This window comes from Lepidochelys kempii, chromosome 1 (assembly GCF_965140265.1).
Source record: "Lepidochelys kempii isolate rLepKem1 chromosome 1, rLepKem1.hap2, whole genome shotgun sequence".
Classification (NCBI taxonomy): domain Eukaryota; kingdom Metazoa; phylum Chordata; order Testudines; family Cheloniidae; genus Lepidochelys; species Lepidochelys kempii.
The window spans coordinates 19,891,464-19,914,771 of NC_133256.1; the positions used below are offsets into that span (position 1 = coordinate 19,891,464).

The 23,308-nt window shown below is 41.6% G+C and overlaps 1 protein-coding gene across 17 annotated transcripts in view; it reads right to left on the reverse strand.

Annotated features, from left to right (window-relative positions):
* DLG2 (discs large MAGUK scaffold protein 2) overlaps positions 1–23,308 on the reverse strand; it is a 1,493,215-nt gene that overhangs the window by 307,490 nt on the left and 1,162,417 nt on the right. For all 17 annotated transcript variants that reach the window (XM_073336088.1, XM_073336081.1, XM_073336168.1 and 14 more), the window contains one exon: positions 11,083–11,151. In XM_073336088.1, coding sequence (XP_073192189.1) covers positions 11,083–11,151 — 69 coding nt within the window. The remainder of the gene's footprint in view (positions 1–11,082; positions 11,152–23,308) is intronic.

Here is a 23,308-nt window from a genome sequence, read left to right on the forward strand (position 1 = left end):
TGATGGGTCGTCCTTCAAGATAGGTTGTAGATCCTTGATGATGAGTTGGAGAGGTTTTAGTTGGGGGCTGAAGGTGATGGCTAGTGGCATTCTGTTATTTTCTTTGTTGGGCCTGTCCTGTAGGTGACTTCTGGGTACTCTTCTGGCTCTGTCAATCTGTTTCTTCGCTTCAGCAGCTGGGTACTGTAGTTGTAAGAATGCTTGATGGAGATCTTATAGGTGTTTGTCTCTGTTTCAGGGGTTGGAGCAAATGTGGTTGTATCGTAGAGCTTGGCTGTAGACAATGGATCATGTGGTATGGTCTGGATGAAAGCTGGAGGCATGTAGGTAGGAATAGTGGTCAGTAGGTTTCCGGTATAGGGTGATGTTTATGTGACCATCGCTTATTAGCACCATAGTGTCCAGAAAGTGGATCTCTTGTGTGGACTGGTCCAAGCTGAGGTTGATGGTGGGATGGAAATTGTTGAAATCCTGGTGGAATTCCTCAAGGGCTTCTTTTCCATGGGTCCAGATGATGATGTCATCAATGTAGCGCAAGTAGAGAAGGGGCATTAGGGGACAAGAGCTGAGGAAGCATGGTTCTGAGCCATAAAAATGTTGGCATACTGTGGGGCCATGCGGGTACCCATAGCAGTGCCGCTGATTTGAAGGTATACATTGTCCCCAAATGTGAAATAGTTATGGGTGAGGAGAAAGTCACAAATTTCAGCCACCAGGCTTGCCGTGACATTATCAGGGATACTGTTCCTGACGGCTTGTAGTCCATCTTTGTGTGGAATGTTGGTGTAGAGGGCTTCTACATCCATAGTGGCTAGGATAGTCTTTTCAGGAAGATCACCGATGGATTGTAGTTTCCTCAGGAAGTCAGTGGTGTCTTGAAGATAGCTGGTAGTGCTGGTAGTGTAGGGCCTGAGGGGCGAGTCTACATAGCCAGAGAATCCTGCTGTCAGGGTGCCAATGCCTGAGATGATGGGGCGTCCAGGATTTCCAGGTTTATGGATCTTGGTTAGCAGATAGAATACCCCTGGTCGGAGTTCTAGGGGTGTGTCTGTGCGGATTTGTTCTTGTGCTTTTTCAGGGAGTTTCTTGAGCAAATGCTGTAGTTTCTTTTGGTAACCCACAGTGGGGTCAGAGGGTAATGGCTTGTAGAAAGTGGTGTTGGAGAGCTGTCTAGCAGCCTCTTGTTCATATTCCGACCTATTCATGATGACGACAGCATCTCCTTTGTCAGTCTTTAGGATTACGATGTCAGAGTTGTTTCTGAGGCCGTGGATGGCATTGTGTTCTGCACGGCTGAGGTTATGGGGCAAGTGATGCTGCTTTTCCACAATTTCAGTCCGTGCACATCAGCAGACGCACTCTATGTAGAAGTCCAGTCTGTTGTTTCAACCATCAGGAGGAGTCCACCCAGAATCCTTCTTTTTGTAGTCTTGGTAGGAAGGTCTCTGTGGGTTAGTATGTTGTTCAGAGGTGTGTTGGAAATATTCCTTGAGTCGGAGATGTTGAAAATAGGATTCTAGGTCACCACAGAACTGTATCATGTTCGTGGGGGTGGAGGGGTAGAAGGAGAGGCCCCAAGATAGGACAGATTCTTCTGCTGGGCTAAGAGTATAGTTGGATAGATTAACAATATTGCTGGGTGGGTTAAGGGAACCACTGTTGTGGCCCCTTGTGGCATGTAGTAGTTTTGATAGTTTAGTGTCCTTTTTCTTTTGTAGAGAAGCAAAGTGTGTGTTGTAAATGGCTTGTCTAGTTTTTGTAAAGTCCAGCCAGAGGGAAGTTTCACTACAAAAGGTTTTTTCCCCCCTGCTCTCCTGCTGGTAATAGCTCATCTTAACTGATCACTCTCGTTAGAGTGTGCATGGTAACACCATTCTTTCATGTTCTCTGTGTATATAAATCTCCCCACTGTATTTTCCACTGCATGCATCCGATGAAGTGAGCTGTAGCTCATGAAAGCTGAAGCTCAAATAAATTGGTTAGTCTCTAAGGTGCCACAAGTACTCCTTTTCTTTTTGCGAATACAGACTAACATGGCTGCTACTCTGAAACCTGTTTTTTCAATGTTTTTGAAATACGTTCCCCCCTCTCTCTCTTTTCGGTTAGATAGCACATGTAATTTTTTTTTTTAGATACATGAGGCTGAAAGTGTGATTCTAGGTGCCAGTGCAACCTCTGAGCACTTTTCATGTTCTCTGCCCTGCTGCTGCTTTGTACCAGAATACAGATAAAGCAGAGCAGCGGAGACACTAACCATGAATTAGGCAGGGAGAATGAAGAGAAAAAAAATCACAATCTGAGAGAGAGAAGCAAAAACGAGAGAAAGAGAGGAAATGAAGGACTGAAAGGAGAGAACTGGATAAAGGAGTGTGTGCAGGAGAGATGGGAAAGAAAAGAGAAGGGAAAAAGAAGGAAAAGACAAAAGGAGCAGACGCAGAGGGAGAAAACAAAGAGACACAACTAGATTGACAGAAATCACGATGGGGAGGAATAGGCAAGCAAAGAGTTGTAATCCTCATAAGTGATCCAAAGCATTTCTTCCACTGAGTTACAAACATGTCTATTTTGATAGCTTAAAAGATAGACTAGGTTTTCACAACAGGGATTGTGTCATATTTATGTACTGTAAAGCATTGTACACATTTGCAGAGCTAAATAAGAGCTAGATATTATTAAATGAATATTTTAAAATAAGTATATAGTAATAAAATGCTGCTAGTAAAATTTTCAAAAGTGTCCAAATAATTTAGGAGCATATATTCCAATGGGTGCTTCTGAAAATTGTATCCTGCAATACAAACCAATTTTTCACTCTTACCAGGTAAGTCATGGTTTTGGTATAAAGAGACAAATAAAATATCAGGGCAAACTTGTTTTCTTTTAATTTTTTTTTTAACTTTTGTTTTTCTATTAAAGAGGCACCGACAATTTGAAAAATCACACTTCTATCTGAAAGGTTTGTACTTACCATATTTCAAACATAATACTAGTCTCTTATTATAGCCAACAGAATGATGCTCCAAAAAATCTGGGAGTCCCCATAATTTTACTTATCATAGGTACATAAATTCACAGCAAGTATGGATTAAAAACCAGAGACTAAAAAGTTGGCAAGATATATGTATTGTTATGAAGAAAAGTAATTTCTAAGGATGACTGTAACTGAAAAAAACTTAGTGAAAAAATGCTTGTTTTTAATTTGCTTATTTTGTGCATTTGGCTGCACATTTTGTATATCACCAATTTCAGTATTTTCTTTGCAATAATACCTTGTAATAATACTTATCTACCTACCTCTCAGGAGTGTGGAGAGGATTAGTTAGTTAATGACAGTGTTTTAAAATTTCAAAGAGGTGTTAAAAACTCTGAAAAGTCAGGCCCTAGGCCTAGGGTTGACAATTTTGGTTGGATATATTCCTGGATATTTCATCACATGACATCATCTTGAATTAAAGATTAATCTTTAATTCCTGGAGACTCCAGGCCAATCCTGGAGGCTTGGCGATGTCGTATTGTGGTGGACACTAATCAACAAGGTCCCCCAAATTAGTAGAGATTTCTGAGAAATCTGATCTTGATCTCCCTGTGCCCCAGTTCCTGTTTGTAAATAAACCACTTACCTCATAATGGTATTGAGAGAACCCATCCATTGATATATGTGACACTCTGATACTATGGTGATGACCACCACAGAAAACCCATGAGGAAATTAATTATTACATTGTTATCTGTATCACAGTAACACCTAGAGGCCCTAACCAAAATCAAGGTCCTGTTGTGGCATGCACATAGTGAGTGACAGTCCCTTCCCCAGAGTGTTTATAATCTAAATAGACAAGACAGGAAAAGATTGGAAGGGAAAACAGAGGTACAATTACTTGACCAAGTGTCAAACAGTGGCAGGCCTCATTTGTCCAAGTCCAGTGCACTTAACCACTAGATAATACTGGCTTCCTTAAATAATTCACTACTCAAAGCAGGGTTAATAGGACTCCATGCAGGCACAGGGGTCTGTCTTCATAGAGTCAATGGCCAGATAGCCTCAACTAGTTAATTTCAGACTGCCAACCCTTTGGACGTAACCATTCCAATTTTATTTCACATCTTTTCCTGCTCTAACAAATTTTAATATATCACTTTGTACTTTTATTTCAGACAGACAAAGGGGACCAACACAGGAAAGACCCTGAGGGGAGGGATAGCCTGCTAAACCCAGGGTTATTATTTCAATCCTTGAGGGGGCCATTTAGGATCTGGGGCAAAAATTGGGGATTGGTCCTGCTTTGAGCAGGTGGTTGGACTAGATGACCTCCTGAGGTCCCTTCCAACCCTGATATTCTATGATTCTATGACCTGAAAAAGGTAATTCCAATTGAGACAGCATTCACCTTAACATGGGAAAACAAGGATAAACTAAGACCGCGCCGTATGTAGGATGTTTATAACATCTCTTTCGTCATGAGAGAACAAATTAAAATTTATAAAGGTTGCAGCTTTGATATGAAATATAGATATATAGGTATGTAAAAAAAACTCAAAGTCCCGATGAAGGGAAACTTAAGTATATTTAAAGTTTCTTTTATATCATTTATACTTCTGTTCTACTGTAATTTAGTGACCCAGTTATCCAATCTAGTATTTTCTCACCATATGAACCTCTGCCTTTGCTCCACCGGCAATGTCAGTTTCTATCACATTTTGTTCACTTCTCCCTTAAATGACCTTTGCTCTTTTCTGTCATCCTTACGTTTGACATGATCATCCCATCAAAAGCTGAAAAGCCACCATCATTCTCCTTCATATCCCTCTTTTGTGATGCTTACAAAACACTGCAGTCTAACAATGGTTAGGCAGGTGGCAAGGTGAGCCTGCTCGTTGTTTTGCTTAATGTGTTCATTTTACTGTTATCTCTTTCTCCAGGCCCCGCTCTTCCAATTCATTGACTGGGACCTCTGAATACTACTAAAATACAAACAAGATAAACCACCTTCTTACTAATTGCTGCCAGATTCATTATTGCAGCCCAGCACTGTAACTTTGGCATTCCTACATTGGACAAATGTATTGATAAAATGTGGGACATTCTTGTTACATTAATATATACTAACAAGTAGCTTAGGAAAATGATCATTATTTTGCTGTTTGGGTTCCATTTTATTAAATATACAGATTTTGACATACAAACTCTTATACCATCCAGCCATTTGTGCCATAATAATTTATTGTGTAACATTTAGAAAATTCATCTTATCTACTGTATCTATTCATTATGCTTGTAATGAGTTCTTTACTCTTAATCATTTGATTCCTGCTGTTTTGGCATTTCTTGATTACAAACGCATGACTTTATACTGATTTGGTCAGTCTTCCAGATCCAGTAGACATACCAGAACTTAAGATAAAGGTCAGGCTTGGTGGTGAAAACAGACCAGCTTCACCTTTCAAAGAAAACCAAAAACTCCAACGTGAGATTTATAAGGTGTTTAAATCATATGACAGTATTCCTTCCCACCCGCCTTCATTTTTCAAGTTATGAGTAGCAATCAGTGGCTGAATTCCTATCACAAGGACAAAATAGAAGAATGTTAAAGTCAGTGGGGCTGCCCAAGAGACAGAAAAATGATTACATGCACTTAAGCCAAAGTACTTCATGTGCACATCATTTAACACAATTTGTGCTATACTGGTCTCTGTGGTTGAAGCTAGGTTTGTAGTAGAAACCCTGACTGAGTGATTGATAGACTGATTTAATGTTTTGGGGCATATTACACAAGATGTTTTGAAGATTTTGGAGTTCAGAAATGAAGTCAGCATAAATGTCAATATAAAGTCATACCTACATACAACAGGCTACAAGGTTTGCAATGGCTTAATCCCACAATCAAGGTGACAGTGGCTGAGCCCCTCCCACAGAGGTGGAGGTGGCAGAATGGCCCTCCCTTCTCCTTCCCAAGCTTTTTGTATGGCTGATACAGAGGATTTTGCAATTGGCTGAAAGTTCATGCAGATAGACTGATATTAATTTCCAGACCACAACAGTGAACATCAGAATGGCAATATAGGGTCAGACCAAAGGTCCATGTAGCTCAGTATCACATTGTTGACTCATATTCAATTGTGATCCACTATAACCCCCAGATCCTTTTCAGCAGTATTAGTGCCTACCCAGTTATTTACCAATTTGTAGCTGTGCGTTTGATTTTTCCTTCCTAAGCGTAGAATTTTGCACTTTTTAAAAAAAAAGTTATCTTGTTGATTTCAGACCAATTCTCCAATTTGTCGAGGTCATTTTGAATTCTAATCCTGACCTCCAAAGTGCTTGTAAACCTTCCCAGTTTGGTATCATCTGCAAATTATAAAAACATACTCTCCACTCCAACATCCAATTTGTTAATAAAAATATCAAATAGTGCTGGACCCAGGACAAACACACGTGGGAAACATTAGATGCATACGCCCAGTTTGAAAGTGAACGGTTAATAACTACTCTTTGACTTTCAACCAGTTTTGCACCTACCTTTTATTAATTTAACCTAGACCACTTCTCCCTAGTTTGCTTATGAGAATGTCATGTGGGTCTGTATCAGAAAAGCCTTATTAACATGAAGGGATAAAACATTTACAGCTTCCTCCCATCCACTAGTCCAGTAACCCTGTCAAAGAAGGTAATTAGGTTGGTGTGGTATGATGTGTTCTTTACAAATCCATTTTGACTATTACCTATATCCCTGTTAACCTCTAGGTGCTTACAAATTGATTAGAGACACAAGGTGAGTGAGACAATAATATTTTTTATTGGACCATCTTCTGTTGGTGAGAGACAAACTTTCAAACCACGCACAGCTCTTCGTCAGGCCTGGGAGAGTACTACGAGTGTCACAGCTAAATGCAAGGTGGAACAAATTGTTTAGCGTAAGAAACTAGCACATATTGTAAGGGACCATTCAAGGTAAAACGGCCTGTTAAAACTTCTGCAGACATAAGACAAAAAGGGCGGGGTTAATGGGTTACAGATTGTTGTAATAAGCCATACATCTAGTGTGTCTGTTCAGTCCATGGTTATTAGCGTCTGGCAGAGTTATGAATTTAAACTCCCAGGCTTGTCTTTTAAAGTATTATGCAGGTTTCCTTTGAGGATGAGGACTGATAAATCAGATATAGAGTGATCACTTTGTGAAAAGTGTTCACCCACAAATGATAGGGTCTTTTATCATTTTCCTGTATGAGTTCATCCGAGAGCATAGTGGTTCTTTGGTTTGACTCACATAGTTTTTATTGGGCCATTTAGTGCACTGGATGAGGTATACCATATATTGTGATAGGCATGTATAGGACCCATAGATCTTGAAAGGTGTGTTGTGGGGGATGTGATCATTGTAACAGTGGTGATATGTCTGCAAGTTTTGCTAGATGTAAATAATTTTGTGCCTTAGCCTTCCTTATTTTGTCCCTACATGCTTGTGTTATTCTTTTGTACTCCTTGGTAATTTGCCCATATTTCCGCTTTTTGTAAGATTACTTTTTGATTTTCAGGTAAAGAGCTCTTGATACAGACTCTTTGGCCTGAATAGGCCTATTACTGTTCTTCTTACCTTTCCTTTGCATCAGGATAGTTTGCTCTTGCAGTTTTAATATTGTCTCTGGGAAATTGCCAGCTCTCCTGCACTCCTTTTTCCCTTATTTTTCTTCACTTGGCACCTTACCTACTAGTTCTCTGAGTTTGTTAAAGTCTGCTTTTTTGAAGTTTATTGTCCTTATTCTTCTATTCTCACTACTTCATTTCCTTAGAATCATTAAATCTATCATGTCATAATTACTTCTACCCAAATTGCCTTCATCCTTCAGATTCGCAACTAATTCCTCCCTGTTGGTCAGAATCAAGTCTAAAATGGCTGTCCCCTGGTTACTTCCTTTACAGTCTGTATCAAAACGTTGTCCCTTATATATTCCAAGAACTTACTGGACATTTTGTGTTTTGCTGTGTTACTTATCCAACTGATGTCTGGGTAGTTAAAGTCTCTCATTATTAACAAGTCTTGTGTTTTGGATATTTCTGTGATTTATTTTAGAAATGCCTCATCCAGCTCATACTCCTGATTTGGTGGCCTGTAGTAAACCCCACCTATGACATCCCCCTGTTTTTCCCCTAATATTTTCACCCAGATATTTTCAGCTGGTCTGCATCTCACCTCCTTCTGGACCTCTCAACAATTATATATATCTTGATATACAATGCATCATCTCCTTTTTTCCCTTGCCTGTCCTTCCTGAACAAGCTAAACCCCTCTATACCAAGTCCAGTCCAGTCATGAGATGTATCCCACCATGTCTCTGTGATGCCAGTTAAGTCATGATTTAGCTGAAGTACTAATAATTTCAGCTCTTCCTGTTTATTTCCCACATTCTTATTTCACATATTCACACAGTCAACCTGTGGAACTCCTTGCCAGAGGATGTCGTGAAGGCCAAGACGATAACAGGGTTCAGAAAAGCACTAGGTAAGTTCATGGAGGATAGATCCATCTATGGCTATTAGCCAGAATAAGCAGGGATGGTGTGCCTAGCCTCTGTTTGCCAGAAGCTGGGAATAGGCAACAAGGAGTGGATCATTTGATGATTACCTGTTCTGTTCATCCCCTCTGAGGCACCTGGCATTGGCCACTGTCAGAAAACAAGATACTGGACTAGATGGACCTTTGCTCTGACTCCATATAGCCATTCTTATATTCTTATGTTCATTGTTGTGGTTTGGAAATTAATATCAGTCTATCTGCATGAACTTTCAGATAATTGCAAAATCCTCTGCATCAGCCATTCAAAAAGCTTGGGAAGGAGAAGGGAAGTCTATTCTGCCACCTCCACCTCTCTGAGAGCGGCTCAGCCACTGTCACCCTGATTGTAGGGTGAAGCCATTGCAAACCCTGTATCCTGTTGTATGTAGGGTCCCAGACTACCTTGATCCAGCTCAGGACCTAGTATCGAGGAGTCTTCCCCCAACCCAACACCAATTAGAGCACTGTTTTGTATCCAAATCCAAAATAAATGTAGATTTGTGTATGCATGCTATGGGGGAAGGAAGTGTTAGTGAATGGGGGAATGAGAGGAGGAGGAAATGGCAAGTTTCCCTAGCTCTCATAGTCTGACATAGACTTAATTCTGAAAGTATAAACAAACAAACAAACAAACAAGGAGAGGCATTGCTTGCTTATTGGATCATGTTATACTTTTTTGCTCTAGGCCTTTTTTGCAGTAATGGAATTTTACACACAATGAATCAGAGGGGACAATCAAAACTAAAATTAAAACTAACCCTCCTAAACAAGCCAGTGCAACCAAAATCCAAGCACTCCATATAACTGTCAGTTGTTCTGATATTATTAAAGACATGAAAGCGGTTGACTCTGGTTGTGAATGAATCATCTTCCCCCCATTAGTTTTGTGAAAATTTAGCCATCTGTATATGCAGATCTGCATTTTTACAATCAAATTACACTCACACACAAGCATTGGATGATTTTTCTATATCAAACAGCTCTTGTTCTATCTCCAGAATTAGTGTATTCAGCTTTGGGAATAATTTGTTACACTGAAAGAAACTCACCCATACAATAATATGGTTAACATGGGTTAGAATCAGACATCAGTAAGAATTTCCTTGATTAGTGTGAAATATGTTTCTGTTTTAACATGTACATGTTAACTTGAGGCAAGTGAAGTGAACTCAAGTGATGGCACTCAGATTACTTCCATGACAGATTAAGTGTTCTGAGTGTTACATAGGATATGTCCATCAGAAATATTGAACTTGATGCTCACTATATATAATCAGTCAAAAAGTTTTTAATTAAGCTTCACTGATTTTAAAATAAACGAATGAGCTTTTTTTCTATGCAATTTTTCACTGCAGCAATGGTGTTCAAATTAATCTCTGTAGCACATTGGTACAAACAAAGCAATGAGAGAAAAAATTAAATGGACCACACCAAAAAAATGTAAACCAACCCCCAACAATCCCTGATAACTACACCATATCTCACCTGCCAATAAACCAAAACAAATAATAGCCTTGGGGCTAACATGCTATTTGCTGTCCTAACATTGTTCACTCTGTTTTTATCTTTTATCTCTTTCCCCCACTCTGTATCTGTCTGGTTTATGGGATTATTTTATCAAAACAAGGACTCTCTGCTATTCTATGTCTGTATAATGCCTAGCACAAAGGGTCCCAGATCTTGGTTGGTCACTAGGTACTACTGTGATAAACATGATTATCAATAATAATAATTAAAATATGCATGCAGGGAACTCAGAAACTTGCCTGTCAACCTACACTTTGGAAAGTGGATACTACCACTGTCTGATCCACTCCAGCTTGACGGGTTCAAAGCTCCTTAGTAAAACCACCACAAAATTGTACTTTTCTGTTGCATATCAGCAGCTTTTACCAATTCTTTTCCTGATGTTATTTTTTTCTGCAGATCCTCCAAGAGCTTCAAGGATTTCAGGAAAGCTACAGAAGACCTTTGCCCTCCACAGCAACACTATTTGCATTTACACATTGGCGCCTGGTTCCGACAGCCTGGACACCCCACCTAGCTGGTGCCCCTGCAGCCATAAAACTCAGCTACCAGGGGGGAAGCAGGCATGTTAATGCTACTGGGGATATTTGCACATGTGACTGGGCCAAAGGATCTGCAATAACACCCCATGTTGCCTCCATTAAAGTCCCGTTAACTGAGTTTGGGTGCCTGAGAGGGAAAGGCATGCTATTAAAGAGTGTGGCCCAATGCACCATCAACCTTCTGCTCCACCATGAACCAATTCCAAAAAATGCACAGTAGGTTTGTTCTTGCATTCTAAACCCCATGTAACAGTAGATCCCTGCTGGAAGGCACAGAAGGGGAGTGCCATACCTTCCAACGTGAAGAATTTGGGTATTTCATCTGGTATTAGTACTGGATCAGATAGATTTTTTCCCCCTTCAATCTGGTAAATGTAGCCATGGCAGTGTATAGTTAGAGAGAGAGAGAGAGAAACTCAATTTTCATATGAAGCAGTTCAAGAGACAGAGAACAGCCTTACCCTTCCAGAGAAATGGTTCGTTGTAAGCTCATTGCGGGTGGACGTGTTGCAGTGCTGTGCTGGGAATGACTGTATGGACAAGGAAGAATAAAGAGAAGTATTTGTTAAAGAAATATGACTCTACTTGCTGATTCTCTTGTTCTTACGAAAATGGGTAGTCACAATTAAGATATAATGGATGACCCAGAACTAATTACCAGATTACTGAAATTACTGTGAGGTATTCCTATGCATCTCTCATATTTACTGATCCTTGTGCTCTCTCTCTTTGGATAATAGGGGAAGAAACCAATTATCTTGTCTCCTGTTTAATAAGATGTTATTCCTCATTAAAAACAGATTATAACTAGACAGACTTGGAAGGATTCATCTTTTAAAAAAATGCATGAATACAACAGATTGTATTTTTCAAGTGACTTAAAACAACTCAGATGCGAATTGTTATTTATATAAAATGTAGCAGTAGAACAACTGAGAAATGAAATCAAAGTGCTCTTATCATAGTTCACTATGATAATTTTTTATTGTTTCCTATGTAGAATTTTCAGCAAAAGATTTTGAAATCTGCATCTCTATAACTTTTAACTATGGATTTTTTTTCCAATGGATTTTAGATGGAGGGGGATATTGATTATTGCAGACATTTACTATTAAGAGCTACTGTTTCAAAACCAAATAATTTTCAGCACAAGCCGAACTGTGGATACACAATGTAAACAGAAACTGGATAATAGCTTTTATTTCAAATAAGTACAATAATAAAGGCAATTATAGACACCCCACTCTGAACTGACTAGCATCACCAAAATTAAAATAGTTGACCTTCAGCGGTAGTATTGGATTTGACATTAAATTAAACAATACATACCAGGAGAAGTGGGGGAATGAGATAAAGCTGACAGTAACGCAGATACTTTGACTGTTAAAACAAGTCACATATAGTTCAATCATAGTATTGGCTCTCCCAGAAATTTAGTTGTGGGGCTGGATAGAATTGTTACATCACTTTTAAAAGCACAACCTTCTGGAAGCTATGCTTCTAGGAGTGTTATAAAATGATACTGCCCCTCCTGGATAGTGGCAGATGTAATTATGAGCTCACCAGCTATTTCAATGCTTGCCTATAAATAGTGAAGCTATTAGCACCCTAAATATGATATATAACCAGAAACCACTTTAGTAATCCTCAAGCTATGGTTTCTAGAGCTGGTCAGAAAATGGAAATCCCTTTCTGTGAAAGATTTTGAATTTTTTTCTGTATGAATCAGGACAAAAAATAAAAAAAACATGATTTTTTTTGCAGGAAGGAAGAAAATACCATTTGGGGAGAACCAAAACAGAATTTTTGAGGTTACCGACTGTCCACCTGGCAGGACGTCTGCCTGGCTCCTCAGGAGTCAGCTGCCTGGGGAGGCAAACAGCTCAAGAGCAGGGCAGGCATGGGAGCCACCTAGCTGGGGAGCTAACCACCCAGTTCTTTGAGTAGCTGATGGAACAGGGGGCAAGCGAGGCTGGCGAGCTTTGGAGCCCACCAGCGAGGCTGTGGTGCAACCTGGAAGCGAGGGGATCCCAGTCAGCCCTCCAGATGAACTGTGAAGAAGTGGAAAGCTGGAGCTTTCATTTCTATATACCTGATGGAAAGATAAAACTTTTATGACAAAATGTAAATTTTCCTGAGGAAAATTGTGATTTTGCGGAAACTGCATTATCCATTGGAAAATCATTCTACTGGAAAATTTCTGAGCAGTTCCAGTGGTTTCTCTCATACTAAATCAGGACTGACTGCAGAACCTGTTGCACACACACACACGTACCCAGTGGGGACAGTAGTATACAGTCGCTTCAGTACAGCACTGAAGAACTTAGAATATCAGTAGTTGAACCAGTTCTGCTCTCATACTGACACAAATCAAATGGAAAGATTCCCGCTGGTTACTGTGGTAGCAGGATTGGGCCCATAGACAGAAGGTGGCAGAAATTTCACAGGGATGTATTGTGATTCATTTAAGTGTTTACACGGTACCTTATAAATTTTGGTTCTACTGCACTGTGTAGGAAAAAAAAACTTTAATGCCATTATATATCATTGATCCACTAAGTTACAGTTTTTGCCTTTTGCTATAAAGCATTATACAGTTATTGAACAACTACGACAGTCTGTTAGGATTAAATACTGCATTATATTTTAATTAAAAACTACGAAGCTCAGTGTCAGTGGGCACCACACATATATTTTACTGTTCATTTCATTTTGCTGCCTAACCAATATATGCTGTGTGATGGAGGACACAATTCAATAAACATTGTAATTTCTCTAGCTGTTTAGCACATGAAGTTGTAACATATGGCACTGTACTACAGGGCGAGCACTACACTTGCTCCCCACTTTCATTTCCAGTAGCTAGTGCTTCACACTATTTCCATTTTTAGTGGATGTTGTGAAGTGGTAAATAGAATTAGGAATAAACGGTCAGTTTTCAGAATGGAGAGAGGTAAATAGTGGTGTCCCCAGGGCTCTGTACTGGGACCAGTGTTGTTCAACATATTCATAAATGATCTGGAAAAAAGGGGTAAACAGTGAGGTGGCAAAATTTGCAGATGATACAAAATTACTCAGGATAGTTAAGTCCAAAGCAGACTGCAGAAAGTTACAAAGGGATCTCACAAAACTGGGTGATTGGGCAACAAAATGGCAGATGAAATTCAATGTTGATAAATGCAATGTAATGCACGTTGGAAAACATAATCCCAACCATGCATACAAAATGATGGGTTTAAATTAGCTATTACCACTCAAGAAAGAGATCTTGAGACCCATGCTTACACAATGGGAAAAAACGGTTTCTCAAAACCCATTGCTAGAACTCTGGCACAGAGGCAACTGAAGGAGTCAGACAAAGATTTGACCACATTTTCAATTTGAGTGATTGACAAAAGAAAATTAAAATCTCCACCAACGCAGTAAATCCTACAAGAATCCTAATTTTTCTAGGAATGTCACCACTGCAAGATCTGGCCCAAAAAGGAAATCTGATCTAGCACCTCTCCTCAAGATATTTTAACCCTCAGTCACTTTTTCAAGCCATCCTCCTTATTAGAAGGAATATAATAATTTCAGTCAGTATAGGAACACTTGTGTCCAGTCACAACTAATCAACAAAGCTTAAATTTTGAGGGAGGCATTTTCAAAAGCAATCAGCACTGGCCTACCTCTGCTACCACTGAGGTCATGGGTTGGACTCCCATTCATTTCAGTAGAAGCACATTTAGACCAGTGCTTAGTGCCTGGAAAATTCCAGCCTAAGTCTGACTATCAACAGAAAACTGCTCACCATCCATCCATAAAGCTAAGAAAAGAAAAGTTCAGAAAACAAGTGTCAAATCATAGCAACAAATACATTTGAGGGAATGATGACCTTGTCTTAGATGTCCACAAGTGAATACAAAGAGACTATAGTTCATTCGGTAAATGAATGAATTCGGGGTTGTGAATTAGTGCCTCAACTCTAAAAGGGTCAAAATGAAGAAAGGGACTAAGCTGATCATCCTAATAACGAAAGAGTCCAAGTTTCCAACTAAGCAGTAATACCTCATCTACGCTGCTGAATTCAAACTGATCCTGAGCATTAATATTTCATACAGACTATTTAGTACAAAACCGAAAGCATAAAACTAGTTTTGACAGATCAAATTCTTTCTAATCATTTTTAACACTGGAGAAATAATAATAAGAATTACATCTTCATTTTTTTAGTTTGGACCTTACAGTATTAAAGAAAATGGTTTTTGTGTTAATGAAGAACTGCAGAAGAGTGCTCTTATTTTCTCATTCAAAAATGGAGATTACTATACATGAGCTATTAGCAGTGTTGACTAGTGGTTAGGATGGCATTCACTTATTTGCTAATGTACAAAAACACAGGGGAAGACATACATCTTGCGCCAAGAACCTTACAGTGCTTTATTAGGCTATGTGAATTATGACTCAGGTTCTGCGTAATAAACCCTTGAATCTCTAAGAAGCATCCTATGTCCAGAGCCAGCTGCTAACTTTGTAATCAGTATAGTCCTTTACTGAGCACAGCAGCAATTCCTAAATAGCTTTAAAAATTTCACACAGGAAAGGACTGTTGAAACAAGAAACTAGAGAAGGGATATTTGAAAACCTTGGCTAAAGTTCACAGAGATGTCAAGTATCTCTGTTTTTTGGTTCCCACTTTAACAGTTCCTGATTTCCCAAGGGTAGATGCTCACCAATTTAAGAAAATCAGGCTCCTTCATAGTGATTCAATATTGGATACTCAAAAACAGAGACACCCAAAAACACGAGTCATCTCCAAAATCTTGGCCATTAGCTTTCAAATTCACATTGCAGCTGCTGTGGAGTTGATGGTGTATTTGCCCAGTAGCACAGTAATTCAATTTTTTAATTTTTTAAGTCTATTTACAGTTAGAGGAAGGAAGCAGCCAAATCAGGTAAACCACAATAATACCTACAGCAGGCTGACAGAAATGAGGAAAAAGGGAGAAGGGGACTATAAAAAAGCTACATCAGATGGATGGAGTGGGAAAGAAAGACTAGACTGGAATATTGCTTTTTATGAATCAGATACTATATTAAATAATATGACCCCATAACAAGCATGATTTACAGTTGTAACTTCATCTCTGTGCTCTGCTGAAATTAACAAACCACTTGAGCCACCAGTGTCATCTGTGCCCCTTAATGGTACTGTATCCTTATTATGTACAATTGGAGGAGGTACATTATTCCTTAGACCTCCCATATGAAAAGCCCTCATAGTACTAATAGTATACTCATTAGAAATGCTTTCCCAATCATAAACAGCTGTGACATACATTTAAAGTGAAACTCTGGACTATTTTTACATTAAGTGCTATATATTGGTGAAATCTGTTGATTTCTTTTTCTTTACAATATTGATCCCACGATATCAGAGAGACAAGGTGGATGAGGTAATATCTTTTATTGGATCAACTTCCATTGGTGAAAGAGACAAGCCTTCCAGCTTACACAGGGCTGTTCTTCAGGTCTGGGCCTGAAGAAGAGCTCTGTGTAGCTCAAAAGCTGGTCCCTTTCACCAACTGAAGTTGGTCCAATAAAAGATTCACCTTGTGTCTTTGATTTCTTTTTCCGTCATTTATAAGATTTGATTCTCAGTACAATATAATTTGTCAAATGTCACACTGAACAGATGCAATTAAAAGAACAATTTAATCACCATCTGATCCAACCAGCTACCCTATTTGAGGCAGAGACTCAGTGGTTTTGCATCTTTCTCAGCATAGCAGCCAGATGAAAAAGCTGAAGATTCTGATCACTTCTTCCAAACGCACAGACCCATCAGACACGACAGGATTACACCCGATGCTGTTAGATTCATGTACATGTTACAGCCCACCTAGCACGCATTATGTAGGATGAAAGAACATGAAACTTTTAATGAAGTTATTGAGGCCAACATTTTCAAATTTGGATGGCTGAACGTAAACACTGGCATCCATATTAAGAAACCTAATGATGTATCCTGGTTTTCAGTGGTGCTGAGCATGGGTTTAGGTGCCTAACATTTGACATTCCAGTTTGTAAATATGTTGCTCTTTGTATCTAAAAATATGTATAGTGCAATATTTAATAGATGTAACAAAAATAATAATAATTGTATATACTACGCAAAAGTATTTGACACTTTTCTCAGACATGTAAGAAGAAAGATATTTCCCCCAAAGAGCTTAGAATAAGGATTTGTTGACCACTGCCCTGACTTTATCATCCTGTCTCATGTTTTGTCTGTGATTTTATGCTTGCTAGAGGTAAAATGACATTATAGGAGTCTAAGATTTACAGGGGTATATTGATTATTAGCTTGGAACATACATCGGGGGGGAGAACAGGTGAACATAAGTAAATGGGTTATTAAGCTTGCTATAGTTAAGGGCCTCTTATACTATGTTAACCTTGTGGGAGTAGCTATACTAAAGGCTGAAGTGGAGCTGAAATGAGAGAGACCTGCGGAGATAATCCCGGGTCAGATATTCTACACTCTCATTCTGAAAGACAAACAAGTGACCATAAGAGGGTACAGTACACCATAGAATTCCACAAGCAGGGAGTTTTGCGGTAGCTTTGGCAATTAGGTTGCAACGTATTTACATATAGGAATTATAGGAGCTTTCTGATGGGCTCCACTTACTTTCCCTTCTATCTCTGTTTCCAGTGGTCTCTCTAAGTTGTAAGTATGCAGAATGTAGGAAACTACTTTACTGGACTTCTTATTTTTATACAAACTGATTTCCTATGATTTCAGTAATAGTTATCTGTATCAAATAAGGTTTCTCTGTAAGGTTTCACCGAATTCCATCTTCTCAATTATCTAAGTAGCCATGTAGGGAAAGCACATGTCATCTCTGACAAGTGCCTGGTGCACCCCAATAAATTATCTTATAATAATCAGTCAGTGCCTTTCTTTATGAGGATTTGTTTGTTATGAGGCATTGATAACTATGTACTTCATTAACTGTTGGCATCCTGGATGATGTAGGCAAATTGGAGGGCACGCAACGTACAGTAGAACCTCACAGTTATGAACACGTGACGAATTAGAGGAGCCCCCAACCTTGCCCCCCAGCCCTGAACTCCAACCGGGCTGCCTACAGACCCCAGACAGGAGACGCTAGATGCAGGTGCTTGGAAGGGCTGGGGGCGGTACAGCCGTGCCGGGGAAGCTGCCGGCATGGGGCCGATGCTCCTCCTGTGTCTTTCTAGTATGGCGTACTGGCTATAAATAGCTTACTGGTACGGCGTACCGTACCGTACTGCCCTACTTGCACCACTTCCTCTGACCACCACTTCCTGCTCATGGGGTGGGTGCGGTTTCAGCTGCATGCCCTGCTGCTGCTGGCCACCGTCTCTTCACAGTGTGGAGTGCGAGTGTGCCGACAAGTTGCGGTGCCTCTCACTCTGCAGCACACACCGCACAGCAAGGAGGTGCTGGCCAGCAGAAGCAGGTTACACAGCCGCCACCATGCTAACCCTGCGGGCAGGGGGCAACTGCAGATGGATTTCTGGCATGGAGTCTGGGAAGCCCCCACCAGACTAAGCCCCAGGATGGAGCAGCACCACTGACACAAATTGATGGGGTCAGGTTTGGGTCTGAAAACAACTCAACACTCTTGGGCTCAAGTCAGGTCAGGCTTTAAAATTTGGCCTAAGCAAAATTCTAAACTAAACCACTGCAGGGAGTGTTGTAATGTGCTGCTAATATAGGCCAGCGGTAAATTACTACTGCCTAGGAGCAAGGGGGAAATGGGAGAAATTGTGACTCAGGGCGAGTCTACACTACAGCACTGCATCTACCACAGAGGGATTGACAAAGACTCCAAAGTAGAAGGGAGGAGGGTGGGTTGTGGAGCTCCCATAGGGACATACATCTCTAAGAACCATTGTTACTGCACAAGGTGAATAACTTCTTCTTCAAGTAGTGTCCCTATGGGTGCTCCACTGCAGGTGACTCCCGAGTAGTATCCCTTCTGGAGGGCTGGAATTTTGGATTTGGGTCAGTAACAGACGACAGTACTGTGGAGCCAAAATGGCATCAGAGGCGGAGTCCAGGTGATCGCCAAATGTTCTGCAAAAGTGTGGACTAACACTCAAGTCACTGCTCTACAGATCTCTGAGATAGGGACATTCTTGAAGAAGGCGACAGATGACGAAATGGACCTTGTGGAGTGTTTACGAATTGTATCTGGAGTGGTTAAATTGCAAACTTGGTAACGCTGTATGATGCAGTTTGAGACCCACTTGGAGACTCGATGGGCATGTAGGCAGGCAAGGCCATCCCTTCCTGATGCGTCCTTGCTGTCACGCACCGGTAAAGGTGATCTCAAGAAAAGGGGGGAAATTAGCTGTGCCTAGAATTCATGCCCTCAGGCCAGGCAGAGCAGTAAGGCAGTCAATGAGCCCCCGACCCTCAGTCAGGGCAGGGCAGCAAACACCTACAAGGCTTTAACAAGGGTAAGCGCCCACACAGCCTAGGATCTCAGGTAAGGGTGAGCACCACCAGAGTCTAGGGGCTCAGGTAGGGGTGAGCACCAGCAGAGTCTAACATCCCAACTTGATAGACAGTAGGGTACCACAGTCCTCCTGGCCTAAGATGGGGGTGCTGCCACCCCAAGGGTGGGGTGGCAGGGAGTAGGGGAATGTGGGCCTGCCCGACTCCAGTGTATCCCAGCCCATGGCCCTATTAGTGGCAGACCTAGTATCAGGCCAATACTCAACCAGACTGTCATCTGCTTTCCCTGGTCTACTTCCTATATCCCCAGGGTTTGATACCTATACATTATAGTTGTCCTCCATCTCCCTGGGGTATGGGAGACGGAGGACAGTGTCAGTGTCTTGGTCGGCTAGCAGTCCTGGGAGCTCTGGCCAGTCCTCAGGAGGCAGCCCTGGCAGCTCTTCTGCAGGCTCCAAGAGCAGGCAGGATGCGTCTGTCTCCCCATGCGGCTCCAACCCCGCTGAGTTGCAGGGCCAGTCTTTTATACTTCCTCTTCCTGTTCCACCCTTCTGCTTCCAGCGGGCTGGGTGTGGCCTTGCTAGCTCTGCCCAGCCGGCAGCAGGTTGTGGTCCCTCCCTGTCAATCTCTGACAGAGGCCGTGCACGCCTCCTCACGGCAGCTGATATTGCTGAGCCCTTGGATCTTTCCGCAATGGAGAGGAAATGTGGTAGGGAGTAAGCAGCTGAGTAGTCCTGCTGACTTCTTCCTTCCTGTGCCCAAAGTCCAGCTAGCCTAAGTAGAGACACAAGGTGGATCTCACAGTACAAACTTGCAGGGCTTGTCTACTCAAACACTAAGTGAATGGGCAGCTGGAGTGTAAATCTACCAGTTGCTAGCCTGCAGCGTACTAAGTGTCCATGTGGACTCTGCTGCTACATATTAGAAATTTCATAGTGTGCTTTGACCTACTCCCATTTCAGTGTGGGGACGATCAAAGCACACTTCAAAACTTCTCATGCAGGGTAGATTTACACATCAAGCTAGGTTTCAGAGTAGCAGCCGCGTTAGTCTGTATTTGCGAAAAGAAAAGGAGTACTTGTGGCACCTTAGAGACTAAACAATTTATTTGAGCATAAGCTTTCGTGAGTTACAGAGTGAGCTGTAGCTCACAAAAGCTTATGCTCAAAGAAATTGGTTAGTCTCTCAGGTGCCACTAGTGCTCCTTTTCTTCTTACATCAAGCTAAGTTTCAGAGTAGCAGCCGTGTTAGTCTGTATCTACAAAAAGAAAAGGAGTACTTGTGGCACCTTAGAGACTATTTGATGCTCAAATAAATTTGTTAGTCTCTAAGGTACCACAAGTACTCCTTTACATCAAGCTAGGCATCTCCTGAAATCTAGAGTGTGTAATATAGCCTCCTGGTTGTCTCGGTAAGACCTGGAGTAAAAGGTTGGAAGATGAATCAATTGGTTCATGTGAAATGGGGAGGTTACCTTCTGAATGAATTTTGGATGTGGCCTGAGTGTTAGTTTATCCCAAAAGAATACCATCTACGGGGGGACGTACCATCAGAGCTACCATTTCACCTATTCTCCTAGCTGAGGTGATCGCGATCATAGAATCATAGAATATCAGGGTTGGAAGGGACCCCAGAAGGTCATCTAGTCCAACCCCCTGCTTGAAGCAGGACCAATTCCCAGTTAAATCATCCCAGCCAGGGCTTTGTCAAGCCTGACCTTAAAAACCTCTAAGGAAGGAGATTCTACCACCTCCCTAGGTAACGCATTCCAGTGTTTCACCACCCTCTTAGTGAAAAAGATTTTCCTAATATCCAATCTAAACCTCCCCCACTGCAACTTGATCAGGAAGGCCGTTTTCATTGAGAGGTATGTAAGCGAACAGTTGGTCATGGTTTTGAAGGGAGGCCTTGTCAGTCCTTTCAGTACCACATTTAGGTCTCATGTGGAAGTAGGAAGTTGAGGTTGTGGGAAGAGGTTTACAAAACCCCTAAGGAACCATTTAGTGGTTGGGTGTGCCAGCACTGAGTATCCCTCTGCTGATTGGTGGAAGGCTGTTATAGCTGCTAGGTGGACTCAGAGAGCTTAGAGATAGCCCTGATCTTTTTAGGGCCAGTGCACAGTCTAAGATATGTGAAAGAGTTGCAGATGTCAGGAGATTTGTTGGGAAGTACACCAAATCCGAAGTACGTTGTGTCAAGGACTTTCTAATGTGTAATAATACCTTTTGCATCTCTGTTGAACAAGAACTTTCTAAGTGTTTGAACCAAGCAAGAGTCATGCCTTGATGCAGAGAATCACCAAGTTGGGATGTAGAGTAAGTCCTCTGTTCTGCAAGAGGAGGCATAGGGTGACTGGGAGAGGGATTGGCAGGCACATCACAAGCTGTGGCAGATGAGGGTACCAGGTCTGTCTCGGCCAAGCAGGAGCGATCAGAATGGCGTGTGTCCCATCTCTTTTTATTTTCAGCAGGACTTTCGATAATAAGGGGAAAGGAGGAAAGGCTAAAAGAAGGTCCCCATCCCAGGGGAAGAGGAGAGCATCACTTAAGGAGTGTTGTCCTATTCTCAATATGGAGCAGTAGAGTGGATATTTCTTGTTCAGGTAAGTGGTGAACAAGTCCATAGTCAGTGTCCCCCATCACCTGAATAGACTGTGAAGTACTACTGAGTGTGGTCGGGTCGGAATTTGTGACTGAGACTGTCCTCTGTAGAGTTTTGTGTGCCCGAGAGATAGGCTGCAGACAATTTCATGTTGTGGGCGATACACCAGTTCCATAGCCTCATCACCTTTGCACAGAAGGAGAGTTACCTAGCTACCCCTGTCAATTTATGTAGTACATGCAGGCTACATTGTTTGTTAGTACTCTCATGTGTGATCCTTTCATCAGTGGGAGGAAGTGGGTGCAGGCATACCTGACTACCTTTAGCTCAAGGAGGTTGATGTAGCAGTTCGGGGGGGAGTGGTCCATCGGGACCTCGACTAACATATCAGAATTGGTGATTGGACATGGATGGCTCGGATGAAGAAGATTGCGGGCCAGATGGTTTATGCCTCAAAAGTTTAGTTTCCTTCCTCTGAGGCTTGTAGTAGTGTTGGGCCAGGTATTGGGAGGTATGTGGCTTATGCTGTGGCTGTGGACTAAGTTTCCTCTTCTGTACTGGTGTGTAGATACCCAGCGACTGGAGAGTGGCCCGAGAATCCTTCAAGGTGTGAAGAGAGGCATCGCTCTTTTCCCAAAGAGCTTAGTGCCCTCCAAGGGAAGATCTTCAATGGTCGACTGTACCTCCTTCGGGAAACCCAAGAGATGGAGTCAAGATGTGTACTGCATCACCAACACGATGGAGATGGACCTAGCCACAGTGTCAGCTGCGTTGAGGGCAGATTGTAGCATTGTCTTTGCTACTAGCTGTCCTTCCTGAATAATGGCCTTGCATTGGTCATAATGCAACTCGGGCAGCTGCTCAATAAAGTTGTTCAGTTTTGAGTAATTTCCGTAGTCATATTTCACCTTGATGACTTGGTAGCTGGCAATTCAAAACTGAAGTGTGGCGGAGGAGTGTGCCTTCCTCCCAAAAAGGTCCACACGCTTCCAGTCCCTGTCATAGGAAGTGGACTGCATGTGATGTTGTAGGCCATAGGAGTTAACAGTATCCATCACAATGGGAGGAGAAGAGGAATTCAGTCTCCCTTGCTGGGACGTAGTATTTTTCCCCACCCACTTGCAGGTAGGTGCCACCAATGCTGGGGTCTGCCAGATGGTTTTTGCCACGTCTAGAATGGTCTTGTTAATAGGTAGGGAATCTTTGAGGAAGTGGGGTGAGTGGAGTATGTCAAAGAGATGATGGTGGGTGTCCTTGACCTCTTCTAATGGTATTTGGAGGGTGCCCACCAATCTCTTTGGAAGAGGAGAAAGTTGTCCGCCAGAGACAGTGGGGGATACATAACAGCCTCATCCAGGGAAGAGGAGGAAATAGTCCTCAGGGTCACTTCTTCCTCAGAGCTGCCCTCCTGTTCCTCCACAATTTCTTGCGGAGGTTCTGAAGCCTGGGATGCCCTGGTCGAAAGGATATGCCTCGAGGGCTCTTGAGTGGGGAAACTAAAGTATTTTTCATCTTATTATTTTTTAAGGGGAAAAAATAAGAAAAGAGAAAAAAAATACCTCTAGAACTATGACTAAGAACTAGGAGGCTAA